Source organism: Ochotona princeps, chromosome 5 (genome assembly GCF_030435755.1).
Source record: "Ochotona princeps isolate mOchPri1 chromosome 5, mOchPri1.hap1, whole genome shotgun sequence".
NCBI lineage: Eukaryota > Metazoa > Chordata > Mammalia > Lagomorpha > Ochotonidae > Ochotona > Ochotona princeps.
In genome coordinates this window covers 91,677,440-91,695,094 of record NC_080836.1, presented here as the reverse complement: position 1 = coordinate 91,695,094, position 17,655 = coordinate 91,677,440, and the positions used below count along the sequence as shown (strand labels likewise).

Sequence of the window (17,655 nt, the reverse complement as noted above, 5' to 3'; positions counted from 1 at the left end):
GTTTGGGTCGATTGGATCCTAATTCGCTCAGCGTTCTTGATTGTCCTGAATTAGGATTTTCCTTTATCGAAATGAATAGCCAATGGTTTCTTCTCTGACTGCCTTCCCATATTCTCTACCTTAGCTTTTTACCTGAGAAGATTCCCTGTAAGAGTGATTATTTGGCACTTCGGGTGCTGGTGGTTTTGCGTCACTTTGACTTTCTTAGCAAGTCCGGCTAAGTGGGGGAGATCTGGACTGTTCCCGTGTCAATGGGTTGTCCCGGCGGCTCCTCCACGTTCCGTGGATACTCCCTGCATTATTAGCCCTGCTGGCCTGCCTCTTGGCCTTGTCTTGCCTGTGCAGCTTCTTCCCTCTGGTTTCCATGCCTATTGCCCACTCAGATCCCTTGTCTGACTCTTAGGAAGGTTGCTTTACCCACTCCCAGTTTCACACCGCGCGGGCCGTGGGATGCGAAACGGGCTGACACGAAACTGAGTCCCGCCAAACTGAGGGCACGTTGCCCTGCAGGGTGGGGCACCAGGTTACCAGCGGCCTCCTGCCTTTTGGGCTTGCTACCCCTCAGGGGACACCGTGGGCGGTTGTGCGGTCCAGCCACTGTTCTCCGCCCCCCAACCCTTTCCTTGCATCCGGCCGCGCCGTGGGTTGCGGTCTCTGTGGGGGTGGCAGCTCCTGTCCAGGAGGTTTGCGCCTGACGGGGCACCCCCGGAGCCACGAGAAGCGGGGACGTGGGGGTGAAGCTCGTCCGATCTGGGAGGGAGACCTCAGGCAGCGCGTGGGGGCGCAGAGGGCAGCGGGCGGGCGGATGCGCGGCTGAGACGCGAGCTGGACCAGCGGCGGGGCCGCCCGCCCGAGGGGGAGGAGGCTGGGCTGCCCTTGCCGCAGGTTCGCTGTCGGGCGCACAGGAGGCAGGGACATGGGTAGGGTGCGGTCTGCGCGGGGCTGGAGCCCGGATCTCTTCCATTTCCCCTCTCACTCGGCCCCGAGCTGCGCCACGAACGGCAGCAGCTCCTGCTCCGCCCGAGCCGCCTGACCGCCGGGCCGGGGTGCTAACCGCGGAGCCCTCCAGCCCGCCGGCCCGGCCAGCCCAGCCCAGCCCGGCGGCCCGCAGCCCCGCCGCCCGCCGCCCCCCGCCGCTGCCGCGTTGCCAAAACAAACGGGCCGGCCTATTTATTGGCGGCCGGCGAGCCGGGCAGCTCACAGTCGAGGCGCCGAGGGGGACAGCGCACCGCCACCAGCCTGGGCCCCGGGCCCCTGCCCCGCACCTGAGTCCCACCGGCCGTGCGCCGCGCCCCGCCGCCCATGGCGCCCCAGCCAGGAGCCCTCCGGAGCCACCCGGACGTCTGAGTTCCCCCCAGCAGAGCGCGCCCGTCGACCCGCCTACCCATTAGCCCTCTTAGGCGCTCGAGCCCCCCGTCGCTTTCCCGGGCTCTTTCCGGCCATGTCTCCCGCCCGGCTCCGGCCCCGGCCCCGATTGCGGTTCTGCCTTCTCCTGCTGCTGCTGCTGGTGCCGGCGGCGCGGGGCTGCGGGCCGGGCCGGGTGGTGGGTAGCCGCCGGCGGCCGCCGCGCAAACTTGTGCCACTCGCTTACAAGCAGTTCAGCCCCAACGTGCCTGAGAAGACGCTGGGCGCCAGCGGTCGCTATGAAGGCAAGATCGCGCGCAGCTCGGAGCGCTTCAAGGAGCTCACTCCCAATTACAACCCCGACATCATCTTCAAAGACGAGGAAAACACCGGCGCCGACCGCCTCATGACCCAGGTGAGCGCGATCCGCCCTACCGGCGCGCCGCCGCCGGAGCACCGCCACCTGCCCAGCCCTACCCGCCCCCCTGGCACCTTCTCTCCGCTGCCAGGCACGCCCCCTGGCACCTGCCCCCTCTCGCCAAACCCGGCCGCCTCCTATCCGAGACACTTAGGGGAGCTGGGCCAAGGGTCCGGGCGGGAAGGTCGGGCATCCCTGAGTCGGCCTGGGTGCGTGAGAAGAGAGGCCACAGCTCTGCGAGTTGGCGGCCGCACCTCGGCCCCAGAGTGCTGGCGGCTCAGGCCAGACGCTGCGCCCGGAGCTACCTCGACCCGGCTGACTTCTATGCCCTCGGAGCCCAAAGCTGGCGCTCCCAGCTTAACCCTCCTCGAGGCTGCGTCCGTTTCAGATCGAAGCCCTACGGCACCCTGGAGGTCGAACGGCCCCCACGCGCGCTGTTGATCCTGCCTGGGGGTGGGATTAGGGAATAGTCGAGAACTGAGCCAGAGGCGGAGGTGGAGAGGAAACCCCGCCGGGCGAGCCCACGTGTCTGTCCCCAAGCAGAGCGGCGCGGTTGCGGTTGAAGGGTGGGGCTCTGGGACCAAACCTGGGGCACCCCTGGTTTTAGCGATGGGTCGGGAAGCACTGGAAGAGGAGGCAGGGGTGGCGAAAAAAGCAGTTAGGCAGAGCCGCGATTCTGGGCCCTGCGCTCTGGGTGGGCAGGACTCAGCGCTGCGCCAGTCGCAGGGACACACACTCGCTTCCCACAACGCGGTGCGCGACCAGTGAGACCCGCACGGATTCCTTCGTCTGGGGCCTCCCGCGGCTCTCTAGGTGCCTTCGGAAGAGCGGCTAGATCACGACCTTCAGCTTGCGCCCTGGCGCCGGGGCTGGCCTGCGGCTGGTGTCTCGGGGCCGAAGGTTGGCTGGTGGCCGGGCCGGGCCGGGCGCCTAGGAATGCAGATAAGGATCCGGGCCACGGGCTGGGCAATCATTGACAGCCAGTGAGCGCCCAGGCTGTGGACCCGGGGAGGGTAGCGGTGGGGGAAATGAAGTGGAGAATAGGGCAGGCAGGGCAGACGGAGGTGGGGGCTGCACGCCGCGCCACAAAGCCTCGGAAAAAGCACGCGGAGCTCCCTCCCTGGGCCAGGAGCTCTCCTGGCCAGGCCATGGGGCCTGCCTGGGGAAGGACCTACCGGCTTCGGGTGGAAGGCGCTGTGGACTCCCGGGAAGCCGAGTCCAAGGGTTTTGTGGGGCCCGCGCTGCACGGGTGTGGGGGTGAGACAAGGACTACGCACATTTGGCAGGGGCCATCACGGAGGATGCGTGAGATCCCCTGCTGACCCAAAACATAGCCTTTGCGTGCCTCTTTCTGCAGTTAGCTGCATGGTCCCTTAGTTGCTCGGACCCAGGCGACACGAGGTGGCAATGACGAGGGTCCTCTCTGGTCTTTGCCTTTGCCGTTATCTCTAACCCCACTCCCAGTGAGGAAGATCGTGGAGACCTGAGGGAAACTCGGTTTACCGAGTCAGGGCGCTCTCCTACCGGCGCTGCGCACTGGCGGAGAGGGACATTATGAGCGGGCTACCTCCATCCCAAGAAACACACCTTGGAGATAGCCCAGGCACTAGCCCACAAGCTTCTGTGCATCTTGCTTGCTGCGAGTGCTGGTGCAGGAGGGCTTGGGATCATGAGATAGTTCCAGCAGAAATGCTCCCCAGGTCGCTACCCTCCTCCAACACGTGCTCGCCCGCCGCCCAGGCGCCCTGCACCTGCCGTGCCTCCGGGGTCCACGGCCCTCGGACCTCAGCCCTGAGGCTGCGGTGACACCTACTGGGCACCGCGGGCTTTGCATGCCTCTTAGGCCAGCCGCAGGCGTTTGGCCGGGCGAACATGGCTTCACGCCCAGTCTCTGGGAAGTCTTGATTCCTGGCAAGAGTCAAGGACCAAGCCCCGGGAGGGTTAGCCTCACTGTGAGATGGAGTGGCCGATACCTGGAGGGAGAGCTAGAAAGCATGGGAGGGAAAGGATGTTCCACCTAATAGAGAAGGCTGCCCTGAGGTTGCACTATGTGCGCCCTACGCGCAGCACCACTGTGCGCCGCGGGTCAGGAGGCGGGGAGGCACCTGGATGCTAGAACCCCTAAGTTCCTAAGGAGACGGGAAAGAGTACCCCTCTGTCACGGCCATACGTGCGGATGGGGAGTGCGGGTGAAGCTCAGTCGGTCCCTTCCCTTTAACTTCCCTCCCGCAGCGCTGCAAGGACCGCCTGAATTCACTGGCCATCTCAGTGATGAACCAGTGGCCTGGCGTGAAATTGCGGGTGACAGAAGGCTGGGACGAGGATGGCCACCACTCGGAGGAGTCCTTGCATTACGAGGGCCGCGCCGTGGACATCACCACGTCGGACCGCGACCGCAATAAGTACGGACTGCTTGCGCGCTTGGCGGTGGAGGCCGGCTTCGATTGGGTGTATTACGAATCCAAGGCCCACGTGCATTGCTCGGTCAAGTCCGGTGAGCTGCCGCCAGGGGGCTGGACCCGGGGTCGGGGCCGCAGGGCGTGGGCAGGCAGCGCAGCACTCGCTGGGGGCCGGAACGTGAAGAGGCCTGCCGGGAGAAGGAGGAGGGGACCTGGGGGAAGAGGACACCGGAGGCAGCGCTCCCTGAGGCTGCTGGTGACCGCCTGCTCCTCCTGGTAGTGTCAGGGAGGGAGCCTAGGGAGACAGAGCCCTGAGTCAGTGCCAATAGCAATCTTCGGTCCTGAGCCTGCCGCAGCAGGTGCACCACAGAGCAAGCTGGAGATGGATGGAAGAAGCCAGGCTAAACAGACACCACCACTTCCCTCCCTCCCCCAGCCCGCAGCCCGGTGCAGGACAAGGCTGGGGGTGGGATCAGGGGCCAGAAGCCTAGCGATTCAGAGCACACTACACAGCTGCAGGTCAGAGGGGGCGCAGGCGTCCCCACATGTCTTCACCAGAGCCCCCAAAGCTGGACATTCTGGGGCAAAGCCAGCCACGCGAGCCAGAACAAAAATGGACTCAATAAAGTGGATTTTTTTCTAGATTGGCCGCCTTGTTGATCAGAATTGGCAGGTGTTTAGGGGCCTCGCCTCCTCCCTCCTACCCTGAGCCCAGCCGTGGGTGCCTCAGCGTGGAGCACAAATTGCACCCACAGGTGGGGCACACAGAGACCTGGAATGCCCAGTTCTTGCTGGCCTTCCAGTGGAGGTCCCACACCAGCTCACAGCCTCAGTTCTGCTCAGCACCAATTATGTTTACGTCAAGTCACACGACCCTTGACCCTGGCCCCTGCCCAGCCCCTGGGTAGCCAGTGCTGACCCACAAACACTGTTCTCCAGCTGCCACTAATGCCACTGTGTCCTGTCCTGCACAAGACCCTGCATGGGAACCAAAGACGACAATTGTGTCCTTGGCTCAGCCTGCCCCTGTCTGTCACTCTGAATGGTCCCTGAGCTGGCCCCACCCTCCCTCCTGTAGATTGAGGGGTCTGCTCTTCCACACAACTTAGGGTGCCAGCCTAAGGATGATTTGCATCTGAGCAAAGGCTGGGAAATGTCAGCCCCCCGAGGCGCTGAGGGACATGTCCTGGTGCAGGTGTCAGGCAACCAGGGCCTGGCTGCAGTAGCCCTGGACCTCTGTCAGGATGGGAACAGCTCCTGACACCAGGAGTCTCCTGGGTTCGAGAGGGCACTTCTGCTCTCACCCTCTGGGTCTCAAGGCCCAGTTTGTCCTCTCATTGGCAAAGGGTCAGGCTAGTGAGGAGGTGGGCAGAAGATCACAGGGCAGGTTGGGGTTTGGAGCCTTGTTAAGAAGTGAGAGGAAGGGGCTATAATGCAGAAAGGGCTGGGCATTCCCCAGGAGCAGAAGTGCATGTGGTTGGCTGGGGGTGTCTGGGACAGAGATACTGAGCCTGGAGGTGGTACTGAGCCCCCCCAGCAGTAACTCCATTATGTCCCTTCTTCCTGCAGAGCACTCAGCAGCTGCCAAAACCGGTGGCTGCTTCCCAGCTGGAGCACAAGTGCGCCTAGAGAGTGGGGCTCGTGTGGCCTTGTCTGCCGTGAGGCCCGGGGACCGGGTACTAGCCATGGGGGAGGATGGAAATCCCACCTTCAGCGATGTGCTCATCTTCCTGGACCGTGAGCCAGACAGGCTGAGGGCCTTCCAGGTCATCGAGACCCAGGACCCTCCACGGCGCCTGGAGCTCACCCCTGCGCATCTGCTCTTCACCGCTGACAATCACACAGAGACGGCGGCCCAATTCCGGGCCACGTTTGCCAGCCACGTGCAACCTGGCCAGTATGTGCTGGTGGCCGGAGTGCCCGGCCTGCAGCCTGCCAAGGTGGCCTCTGTCTCCACACATGTGGCCCTCGGGGCTTATGCCCCGCTCACGAGGCATGGGACGCTAGTGGTAGAAGATGTGGTGGCTTCCTGCTTCGCGGCTGTGGCAGACCACCGCTTGGCTCAGCTGGCCTTCTGGCCCCTGCGACTGTTCCACAGCTTGGCATGGGGGAGCTGGACCTTGGGGGAGGGTGTGCACTGGTATCCTCAGCTGCTCTACCGCCTGGGACGCCTCCTGCTGGAAGACGGCAGCTTCCACCCACTGGGCATGTCCGGGGTCGGGAGTTGAAAGGACCCCAGTCCTCCACTCTGGAACTGCAGTGCTGGGTGCAAAAACCTTCCTTGCCAGGGGAGCCCTGGCTCTAAAAGAGACCCCGCTGGGGGCACTGGTCTCTGCCACCTCCTGCCTCATTGAGACTGGACACTGCCAGTATCCCTGCCCCCACCAGGGTGCAGCCATGGAGCTGGTATGGGGTGGGGGAGGGGTCTGCCTAGTATACACACCTGGAGGCTGGCACAGGGGTTCACTCAGCCATCAGTTCTTGTTCTGGTTTTCTATACCCCACCTCTCTCTGTGGGAAGGACTACATCATATATGTGTTGGGGACTATTTTCTCTGGTTTCCTTTGGGGACTAGTGTCTGCCTCTTCACTATTGGTGATGGACCGCACGCAGGAGGAAGAGGTGCTGCCCTCCCATGGACTTGCCCCTCACTTGTTGCTGCTAGATGCCCTGGACCCAGCAGGGAGCTGTCTGGACTCACAGTCACCCAGAACCAAGGTGGCCCACAGAGGGCAGGCAGCCCTCCTGGCCATCTCTGGGATGGGGCGTGGCCTTCCTGCCTGGCTACACTCCTCCCAGCACCACCTGAGACAGTCTCTGGCAGTGTGCTGTGTTCTGGCCAGCATGACCAAAGTGGCTGCAGAAGGGGCTGGGGCTGCACCCCTTCCCAGGCTAAGCTCCCTCTTCTGCTGAACCATGCTCCTCACCCCCACCTCCAGCCAGTCTCTCCCCCCCCACCTTATTTATTGGCATGGAGGGAGGAAGCCCATGGGGAAAACTTGGGGGGAGATGTATTGGTCTTTTGTTTTCTTCCTTTTGTAATAAAAGTTATTTAAGTTGGTAGAGCCACAGAGTGCAGGATGCTGGGTGAGGGATAGGGGCCGGGGCCCTGTTCCCTCCATGATGAAGCTCTGCCCACCTTCCTCCTAACACAAACCTCGCAACTCCCACCTTCTCTATAGGCCCCTTTCCACTCAGGAGCTCTGCAAAGTCTACAAAGAAATCTGTGCTCCGCACTGGCCAGGCCTTTCGCATGCTGACCCTAAGTTTTGCCTTGACTCGGTTTCTAGAGAATGGAGGTGACTAACCTATAGGGATTTTGTTGATCTGGAAGCATCTCCACTGTGCCCAGTGCCAGGGACTTTCCTTGTTGACTCTGGGCACTCTCTCAGAGCCTGAGTTGCTGGCTCTCACTGCTGGCCAGGGCCTACAATAGGAAAAGCTTCTGTAGAATTTATATGGGTCTTGTAGCCCATTCTGACTTCTTGGACAAATCTGAGAGGTCCCTAACCTTACAGTCCTCAAACTTGCACATCATCTGGGGGACCGGCTGACAGGTGTTGCCTGACCCTTCTTGCAGGACTCTACTTCAATGGCTAAGTGTCAGGCCCAGGAAAGCTCTGACGTGGCAGGTGGTCTGTGGACCACACTTTTTGAGAAACACTGCTTGATCTGGAGAAAGTGTAGTGCATGACAATACAAGACAGGATGACCTTCACTTTCTACTTCACAAGAGGTTATCTGTCCTATTGTGTCTGAGCCCAGATTGCAGGTCTGGCCTGTCACAACAGGTGTCCAAGGAATATTGTAAAAATTACAAATCGCAAAGGTCACCCCACCATACAGTGGCAGTTGTGAAAGCATGCCTTTGCCCAGGTTCTTACCTCCTACAGAGATGACCTCCATGGAGGAAAACTTCAGAGAAAACCTTGCTGCTCTGGGGTCTGTGTGTTCTGTGAAACAAAGGTCCCCATGGGTTAGGATGATGCCTGTTGTCATTGGCAGAAGACTAACCCCCGCCAGGCATCCTTTTGCGTCTTACAATTAGTGGCCCACTCTATTTTCAGAACAACCTTGTGTAGTGGATCCTTTAAATATTACCATTTGCCAGGTGAATTAACTTGCCCAGGACTGTACAGCAAGCAGTGAGAGCAGGATTCAAATCTATCAAATCTGTTTTTCAGGAACACAAGACTTTTCATTTGGTTGAACTTGGGAGTCATGAGAAATTCACTCCCTGTACTTCTGGGTATGCAAATCTGCTTGCATGGCGCCTCTAGAGTAGTCCCACCTCTCCCAGGCAGACTCTGCACAGGATCCAAAGTGTCCTTGTACTCATTTGTAATACGAACAATGAGGCCAATGTCAAGTGATTCTTGCTCATTCATTCACACATTCTCCCCCTGCAGACATATTGATGATATTTGTTGGTGAGCATGGATGCACAGAGTGGATGGATGCCCAGGACACAGAACCAGAGGTTGGGACCGGGGGCACACATACCAAACCTGGGTATACTTGGTCCAGCAGGGGCACTGGGTGGAGCCTTTAGTTCTCCATAAGCATGTCATGGAACACATTCACTCTTTTTTTTTTTTTAAGATTTATTTTATTTTTATTACAAAGTCAGATATACTGAGAGGAGGAGAGACAGAGAGGAACTGGAGCTGCCGGGATTAGAACCAGCGGCCCTATGGGATCAAGGCAAGGACCCTAGCCACTAGGCCACGCTGCCGAGCCCACACATTCACTCTTTAAACAGAGATTCAAGACACAAAGGTTGCAGACTGAGCAAACATGGGGCCTCAAAAAACCAATCCTGGGGTTAGGCTTTTCTGCTTTCTGGGGGATCCTGGGCCCAGATCTGAGGGGACACGGGTCAAGGAAGACAAGAGAGATCATGCAAAGTCATATTTCGTGTCTTTCATGTGAAAGCTCTGACTCTTCCCATCTTTGTCCAGTGTCAAGGTCTAGAGGGATGATCAAACCACACTATGCAGGCACCTAGCACCCCAGTGCCTGCCCCTCCTCTTAGACCTCAGCTCAGCCCCAAGAGTGCTGCATCCACAGCTGTGAGTTTCACTCCCACTCAGCGTTTCCTGAGTGGCCCAGTATTAGGTGCTGTGTCCGGGCCTGCCTGCAGTACTCTGCTAGGGAAGGAAAGAGGAGAAAGCATACAGGACAAGGATTGCACACCACAGGTTCAATGCATCCACTGACATCCTCACTGGGGCTGCAATGGTACCAGGCATTGGCTCGCAGCGTGGGAGACTTCCTAAAGGCCAGTATGTTATGTTAAAACTGGGGGTAAAGGACCTTGTGTGGTAGCCTAGCAGCTAACATCCTCGCCTTGCACACACTGGGATCCCATATGGGAGCCAATTTTATTCCTGGCAGCCCTGCTTCCCATCCAGCTCCCTGCTTGTGGCCTGGGAAAGCAGATGAGGATGACCCAAAGCCTTGGGACACTGCACCTGCTTGGGAGACCTAGATGAGGTTCTTGGCTCCTGGGTTTGGACTGGCACAGCTCCAGCCGTTGCATTCATTTGGGGAGTGAATCATCGGGCAGACGATCTTCCTCTCTGTTTCTCCTCCTGTCTGTATATCTGACTTTCCAATAAAATAAATACATCTTTAAAAAAAACTGGGACAAGAAAGAATCTGTCTAGCATGCTGGATGACAGAGGGAATCTGGGGCAAGGGCACAGTACGTCAAGGGCTCAGGGACTGCAGTGAGACCAGTGGGGTTGGAGGAGTTGCCCACAGGTCAGCACTACCAAGTTAAGTGGGCTTGACCAAAGCCAAGTTGGAGAGATGGTAAGAGTCAAATGACCCTGGACCTGGGTTCCCAGCATTTGGCCTCAGTTCTGAGGACCTGAGGAGCACCTGAGAGGCCTTGGGTGTAGAGGAGGCTTTGGAGCAGATTGCTTCAGAAATTCACCTGCTACAGGATGGATGCTAGACTACAGAGAATGATGGGGTCTATTTACTATGGCGGAAAAAGGAGAGCGGATGACCTGGACTGGGGAGGGCGTTATGGGTGACAGAAAGAATGTGATGTATAGTAGGCATTCACTTGATAGAATGAACAGGATCGAAACCAATGTTGGGTGGACAGTGGGGCTTGAAGCATGAAGTCCCCATGCTCTGCACCTTGCCTGTGCCCTCCTTTGGCCCAAGTGGCTGCACTTGTCAAGGTGATATCTACTGCTTTTCCATATATGCAGGTTATTCAGAAAGTTGTTGGAGGAGTGGAATTAAAAGACAAGTTTATTTTGGTGCAAAGAATGTTAAATCCAGGCATTATTTTTACATAATATGCATTTTCCACGAATAAAAAATATTTATTTGACTTATTTGAGAGGCAAAGTTACAGAGAAAGACAGAAAGAGAGAGTCTTACATCTGTTGATTTATTTCCCAGATGGGCACAAGTGTCAAAGTTGGGCCAGGCCAAAGCCAGGAGTCTAGAACTCCATTCAGAATTGCCCATGAAGGTGATAGAAGGACTTAAGTACTTGGGCCATTTTCCACTGCTTTCCCAAGTGTATTAGCAAAGAGCTGGATGGAAAGTGGAGCAACTGGGACTTGAATTGACACTGGGGTGGGATGCCAGCATTTGCAGGTAGTGGCTTAACCCACCATGCCACCTCATCAACCCCTTCTATGCACTTCTGAAGACCCCTCGTAAATGGCTTGTGCAAGACCTTGCCCCCGATGCAAACCTGCAGGTCCCCAGGGGTGCCTAGAGAAAATGAGATTGAGAGACAAAGTGGGGAGACCCCTTGGCTGCAAGGTCAACTGCCTCTGACCCAGGAGCCCACTGGAGAGTGCCAACGCCTCTCTGCAGAGACCCTGCCCCAGGCTGTGCCCGCAGTCTCTCAGATTAGGAAAGGCCCACTCACTGCTAGGCTTGGCTCTTGGGTAACCGAGAGCCCTTCTCCTACAAAACATGGGCCTCAAGGCTTCAGTCAGCAAGGGGCCCTATGTTAGAAAGGGAACAGGATGTATGTGGCCTCCACTGAAAAAGTACTTAAAGAATTTCAAGATGGCGTACCCCATGGCCAATAGTTGATGCTTGGGGCTCATGGAGGCCATGAATTCAAATCCCTATGTGCAGCCAGCAGGGTAGGCTGACCCAGATAGGACCTGTATAGCCATTTCTGAGCTGATTCAAAACACACCTCTTTGTGGGGGCGGGAAGGGGTGGGAGGGGTCACAGAATTCACAAACATATTTTCCCCACCCAACATCCTTGCTGGGTTCCCCTCACAGCAGCTACAATATTCCTCCAAGGATCACCTTCTCTGGTAGGGATTTGGCCACTCTCAGCTCTATCAGCTCCTTTAGGTTGTGGTGGTGGTGACCTCACCACCCCCTGGGAGGTGGACTCAACAGCTGCCCTCTACCCCATACTCAGGGTTTTGCAGCTATAGTGGACCTGGGCTCTGGTGTGGACATTGCTGACAATGCGTGCTCTTGTTTCTTTGGGCATCGGTTTCTCAGGAACCTGCAAGGGAGGCCTTAGGGACCACCTTACTGCACAGGTGTTAGAATTTTTTTTAAATTTATTTTTATTGCAAAGTCAGGAATACAGAGAGGAGGATCTTCAGTCCAATGATTCACTCCCCAAGTGACCACAATGGTTGGAGCTGAGCCAATCCAAAGCCAGGAGCCAGGAACTTCCTCCAGGTCTCCCACACGGGTGCAGGATCCCAAAACTTTGGGTCGTCTTCTACTGCTTTCCCAGGCCACAAGCAGGGAGCTGGATGGGAAGTGGGGCTGCTGAGATTAGACCCGGTGCCCATATGGGATCCTGGCACATTCAAGGCGAGGATTTTAGCAGTTAGGCCACTGCGCCATGCCTAGGTGTTAGGATTCTAAGTAGACGGTGTCAACAGCTCAGCAGGCTGGTGCAGGAGCCTGGGAGTCAGAAGTGCCAGGACTGGAAACCGAGAACCGGGAAGGCAGCAGCGCTGAAGTGTTTGGCGGTGCAGCTCCCCCAACCCCAACCCAGCAGGTGCCCTGTGGCCCCCGGGGCAGCTGCACCTCCCCAGCTTTGGCCCCCCAACGTCCCACACCCCACCGTGCTTTTCAAAGCCTCTTTGTTTTGCACACCGGGACTAGCCAGCCAGGATCTGATAAGGCCCTCCTTGGGGAGATAGCAGCCCCACCCTGCGGCCCATGTTGCCCTGAGCCTCACCCAGTCTCCTCGCACGCACACATGCACACACAGGTACCCAGCCCACCTGACAGACACCTGACCTGCCCCCAGCTGCCACAGAACTTGACCTCTGGGCTGGTCCGACAGTCCATTTCAGAACTTCTCCTTTTGCACCCACAGAACAAGCCCCAGGGAAGCAACATGCCCAGCCAAGGGAAGCAGGGCCTGGTGCTTCTGCTAGAGGCTTCCATGGCTGTACTCCAGCCTCCGGGGCCTTCCTGCTGGGGGTGTTTGACACCAGGCTTTCAGTTCCGCTCCTGCTGGGGGGCACAGTTTTCCCTTTCACCTCCCAGTTCCACTGCTGGTACTTCCACCTGCAGCTGCACAGGTTCCCAATTCCTGAACATGCCATGAACTTGCCCTCCATTCTTCCACTCCTGGCAGATCATGCACCTGCCATTGACCATGTCACACATCTAAAAACCCAGAAGTCACCTCCAGAAAGTCTGCTGCTTAAACATCCTTCCCTGCCCTGTCCCTCACTCAGCTCTTCCTCCAGGGTCAAACTCTACCCAGCCTCCTTCCCAATGGAATCAGAAGGCTGCCAGAGTGGCCGCACCCCGCCCCCTTCATCCATCTTTCTTTCTTTCTTTCTTTCTTTCTTTCTTTCTTTCTTTCTTTCTTTCTTTCTTTCTTTCTTTCTTTCTTTCTCTCTCTCTTTCTTCCTTCCTTCCTTCCTTCCTTCCTTCCTTCCTTCCTTCCTTCCTTCCTTCCTTCCTTCCTTCCTTTCTTCTTTCTTTCTTTGCTATCACACACATTTCACCCTGCACACAATCTCTGGGATGGGCAGGCTGGAGATGCTGCACTAGGCTCTCTTCTAAACAGACTTCCTGTTTCCAGTGTCAGACCAGGGTAGCATTTGGGCAAGTTTTCCCATGAAGGACATCTGCTTCTCAGTCAAGTCTTCAGACGGTTGCAGCCTGTCAATGCAGCTGTGTGAGGAATCCCCAGGTAGAATCCGCCTGGTCAAGCTCTTCCTGGATTCCTGACTCACAAAACCGTGAAAATAAAACCCTTCTGGAGTCACTGCTTACTTGGCAGTGGTAACAAGAACAAAGGGCAGGAAGGAACTTGGCACTGATGAATCCATTTCCCGGGAGTCTCCACAGACCTTTAACATAATTTAATGCAATGGCTTTAAAAGTGGATCCTGCATGCAGCCTCATGGTGCAGCAGATTAAGCCGGCATTTCAGACACACACGTCCCACATTGCAGTGCCAAGGTCCAAGTTCCACCTCTGCTTCTAACCCAGCCTCCTGTTAATGTACATTATGGGAGGCAACAAATGCTGATTCAAGTACTCAGGTTCCTGCCACCCATGTGGGAAACCTGGACGTAGTTTCTGGCTCCCAGCTTTGGCCTGATCAAGCCTTGGGTTTTGTGGGCATTTGGGGGAATGAACCACCTAATGGAAGATCCCTTTTTCAGTGGCTTTTTAACAAGTAAATAAGAAGACACAGAAGACACTAAAATGACATACATTTGGAGTAGGTGGACCAGGAGACAAAGGGAAGGGTGGGAGAGCACATGCCTCCATATTCAAATTAGCAGAATACAGTGTGCACCTGCTCTTCTGGCAGATTCTTTGATGAGAGCAGACTCTTGTGGCAGTTCTGGAAGGCAGCTGGGAGATTTGGGTGGTGGATTGTACATGGGTAAGTGGAGAGAAGTGGTATTGGAGGTTAAAAACCCTACTGTTAGAGGCTGAAGAAAATGCGCAAAGGTCAGTGCCAGGCCCAAGGAGGGGGTCAGAGATTCCTGTGGACAGTTGCTGGCCGTATTTGTACAGAGGGCCCCTGTAGGCAGAAATTGCAGGGCCTCAGCAAGGAATCATAAAGATGAATCAGAAAACACCTGGTTACACTAATAAACTCCAGGTGCACCTGCATCTGGCTTCTGCACACTCCTCTGAATGCCCAACATAGGGAAACTCAGAGGAAAGCAACCAGGTACACAATAGGCAAAGGGTGTGGATTGGAGGAGTGGTTGGGAGTGCAGAGGTAGAAAGGTGAGTGTGAGGACAAGTTTCTTGTATTCAGTCTCCTAACTTACAGAAGCAATAAATGTGCCTGATCAGAGGGAAACAGCAAGTTTTCAGTGGAAAATCCTTCCAGACACCACTTCAGCCAAGCAGTCAGTTAATTAATGTCATCAAAAACATTACTGATACCATAGATTCCATAGTCTGATACTCTGGGAAGGGTGTAAGACCTCTGTGTTGTCTTTCCCAATATGAAAAGCTTGTCCCAACCTTGAGAGATGGCTAAACAAACCTAGGTTAAAGAGTGGCTTTACAAAATTGCTGAAAGTTCTCTTCAAAAGAGGCAGGGTCATGAAGGCCAGGAAGGACTCAGGAACTGCCCCCAAGTGGAGGACACTAGAAGGCATAACAGTGAACTGCCCTTTGGGGGGTCGGGATTAGGTACTGGAGCAGGAAAAGGATGTTCATGCACAAACTTGGAAAAATCTAAACTCTGTTCTTTTGTTACTAGGGCTTCATTATCCAAATTAGATTTTTGGTTTTGGTGAATTATTGCATGTTCATGTAAGATGTCAATCCAGGCAGTAGCTAGGAGAAGAGTTCACAAGAATTCTCAGCACTCTTTTTGTGACTCCTAAGTCCATCCACTGTTAATTCAAAAATCTAGTAACAGAAAAAGATCTCAAAGGAGTGGACCCCTCTACCACACCTGAGTCCAAGGCAACTTCCACATTCACCAGACAGATGCAAAGGGTTTGACACCCTTAGTGAGGAGGGGCCTCTGGTCAGAAATGGATTGGAAAGGGTATGAGAAGTGAGATAAGATATGAAGTAATTTTTAAAAAGCGATGTTTACTTATTTGGGACTTAATGAGCCAGCTGCCATGCAAAATTCTTGGAGTGTTCTAGCTCATTTGAAGTTCACCATCTTTGAGATGGGTAAGGAAGTTCTTCCTGTTTACAGATGTGAAGCCTGGCTGTTACAGGAGGGAAGAAATTAAAGCACACTGCCCATAGTTGTTGGGGTTCTATCTAGCAACAGAGCTCTTTCCTAACCATTCCATTATACTGAGGGATGGCTTCATTCAGTTCATAATTCAGGCTTTCTGGACTGGGATAGGTAAGGGAATTAGGTAAGGGATCGGGAGGCAGAGGTGGAGGCGGGAAGAAAGAAGGGGATGGCCCAAGATGGGGGCCCAAAACTGGTGCTGTCCATGGTGCTAGTTGGAGAGAGGGCAGTGGAGCCGGAGAGCTGGCAGGAAATGGCGACGCAGAAACCAGTAGGGGAGAGCTTCCACAGGGAAGGAGCGCTGGTCAGACTAGAAGAAAATGAACAGTTAGATGGGGTGACAGTTCTTCAACCAATGAGGACAAATCAAGAGATGGAGAAACTTCTAGTTTGGGAGATTGGAGTTGAAGTAAGAAATTGCATGTAATAGCCAGTGAGGGAGAGATTTGTCCTCGTGTCTGCCTTGCCACACTAGTAGAGTGTAGCCATACTGCCTGCCATCAATTGGCAGTCATTGAGTTCTCTACTGTTTTGTTGGCTCTGCCAGTCTACTCTATCTGCTTCCTTATGACCCAAAAACTAAAGGTTCAGGCCTGGTGCAATGCAAGCATCCAGGAACCTCCTTCAACTCGAAGGCTGGAGATGTTGATTCTCTTAGATCAGCACCCAGACCTTACTAGTTATTGTGTATTTTAGACACCATCTTCTTTTTTTTTTAATTATTTATTATTTAACTTCAGTAATTACATTGTATTATGTGACACAATTACATAGATACTTGGGTTCTCCCCACCCCTCCCCAAACCCTCCCACCATGGTGGATTCCTCCACCTAGTTGCATAACCACAGCTCAAGTTCAGTTGAGATTCCCCCATTGCAAGCGTATACCAAACATAGAGTCCAGCATCTTATTGTCCCGTCAAGTTCAACGGCTTCTTAGGTATACCCTCTCTGGTCTGAAGACAGAGCCAGCAGAGTATTATCCCAGTCAATTGAAAGCTCCAACATACCATCAGCAAAAATTGACATCATTATGGAATTAATTGACATAGTAATGAGTAACCAATATGTTAAAAGTAAATGCGAGTTCCCAGTCACCTTCTGTGACCACCTCACCTATACTTCAATTTTAGTTTATACACAACATATAACATTCAAAACATAACATGTTATACATAACATCATATCATCTTAAATTAAGGCAAACATGTGGTATTTAACCTTTTGGGATTGGCTCATTTCCCTTAGCATTATGGTTTCCAGTTTGGCCCATTTGGCCACAAAGAACTGCATTTTGTTTTTTTTAATAGCTGAGTAGTATTCCATGGAGTAGGTGAACCATAGCTTTCTTATCCAATCCTCTGTTGATGGGCATTTTGGTGACACCATCTTCTTTTATGTCCATTTCACAAGTGAGGAATGTGAGATTTTGGGAGTTTTAACAATGGGCAGATATTGCTCAGCAATTAAACGTTGGAATTGAAAATGGGTTTTAAGAACAAACTTCATGTTCTTTTCTTTCCATTCCGCTACTATTAGCCTGAATGTCTTTCTCCCCTGCGATGGGGGCAATGAATAGAGGAAGTCAGTTATTTAGGTGACTTAGGTTGGCATTTGGGGTGTTAGAAATCCTATTAGGGGATCCAAAAAGAACTGAGTTTTCCCCCTTTGAATTCTCTTGCCATCTGGCAGTCTACTCCAAAATTTCCATCAGTTTTGTGACTTTGGAAACCCCTTTAGGCTGGAGATACCCCCCTCATCTGTCATACCCTCTAGCTCCAATAGTTTCTGGGAACCATACCTTTTGATGTAGACACTGCTCCATGCCTGTGCCCCAGATTTAGTCCTGAACTAACCAAGGGACTTAGCTGTAGCCTTTCCCTTTCCAGTCTCTAGGCTGAGCTGAGCTGACCTATCCCATGTACTCTTGAGGTCAAGGACTTTAATGAGGAGCCTCACCTCTCACCTCCTTCCCCCAGGGATGTCTTGGATGCAGACCTAACTCTAGAGCCAGCCCTCAATACGGTCCATCTCCGAGCACAGGCTGGTGGCAGGGTGCTCTCTCACCGGTCTGAGACTGCAGGACATCTCCCATCTGTCTCTACCCCAGAAAAGCAGAGCAGGCTCCTCCTTGGATAAACAAAGGAGAAGGACATGAAGAAAAGGATTTCCCACTTCTTCGAGGGGGTGCGTGCAGCAGAGGGGTGGGGAGCCGGTGGGAGGAGCAGGTGCACAGGAGCTGATGGGAGGGGTAGGAGCACAGGAGGCTGAGCAGCTTA

At 54.6% G+C, this 17,655-nt stretch overlaps 1 protein-coding gene across 1 annotated transcript; it reads left to right on the top strand.

Annotated features, from left to right (window-relative positions):
* Positions 1–950: 950 nt before the first annotated feature.
* IHH (Indian hedgehog signaling molecule) lies at positions 951–7,227 on the top strand. Its single transcript, XM_004576818.2, has 3 exons — positions 951–1,759; positions 3,995–4,256; positions 5,731–7,227. The coding sequence occupies exons 1-3, from the start codon at positions 1,442–1,444 to the stop codon at positions 6,387–6,389; spliced, it is 1,239 nt and encodes a 412-aa protein (XP_004576875.1). The 5' UTR covers positions 951–1,441; the 3' UTR covers positions 6,390–7,227.
* The last annotated feature ends 10,428 nt before the right edge of the window (positions 7,228–17,655 follow it).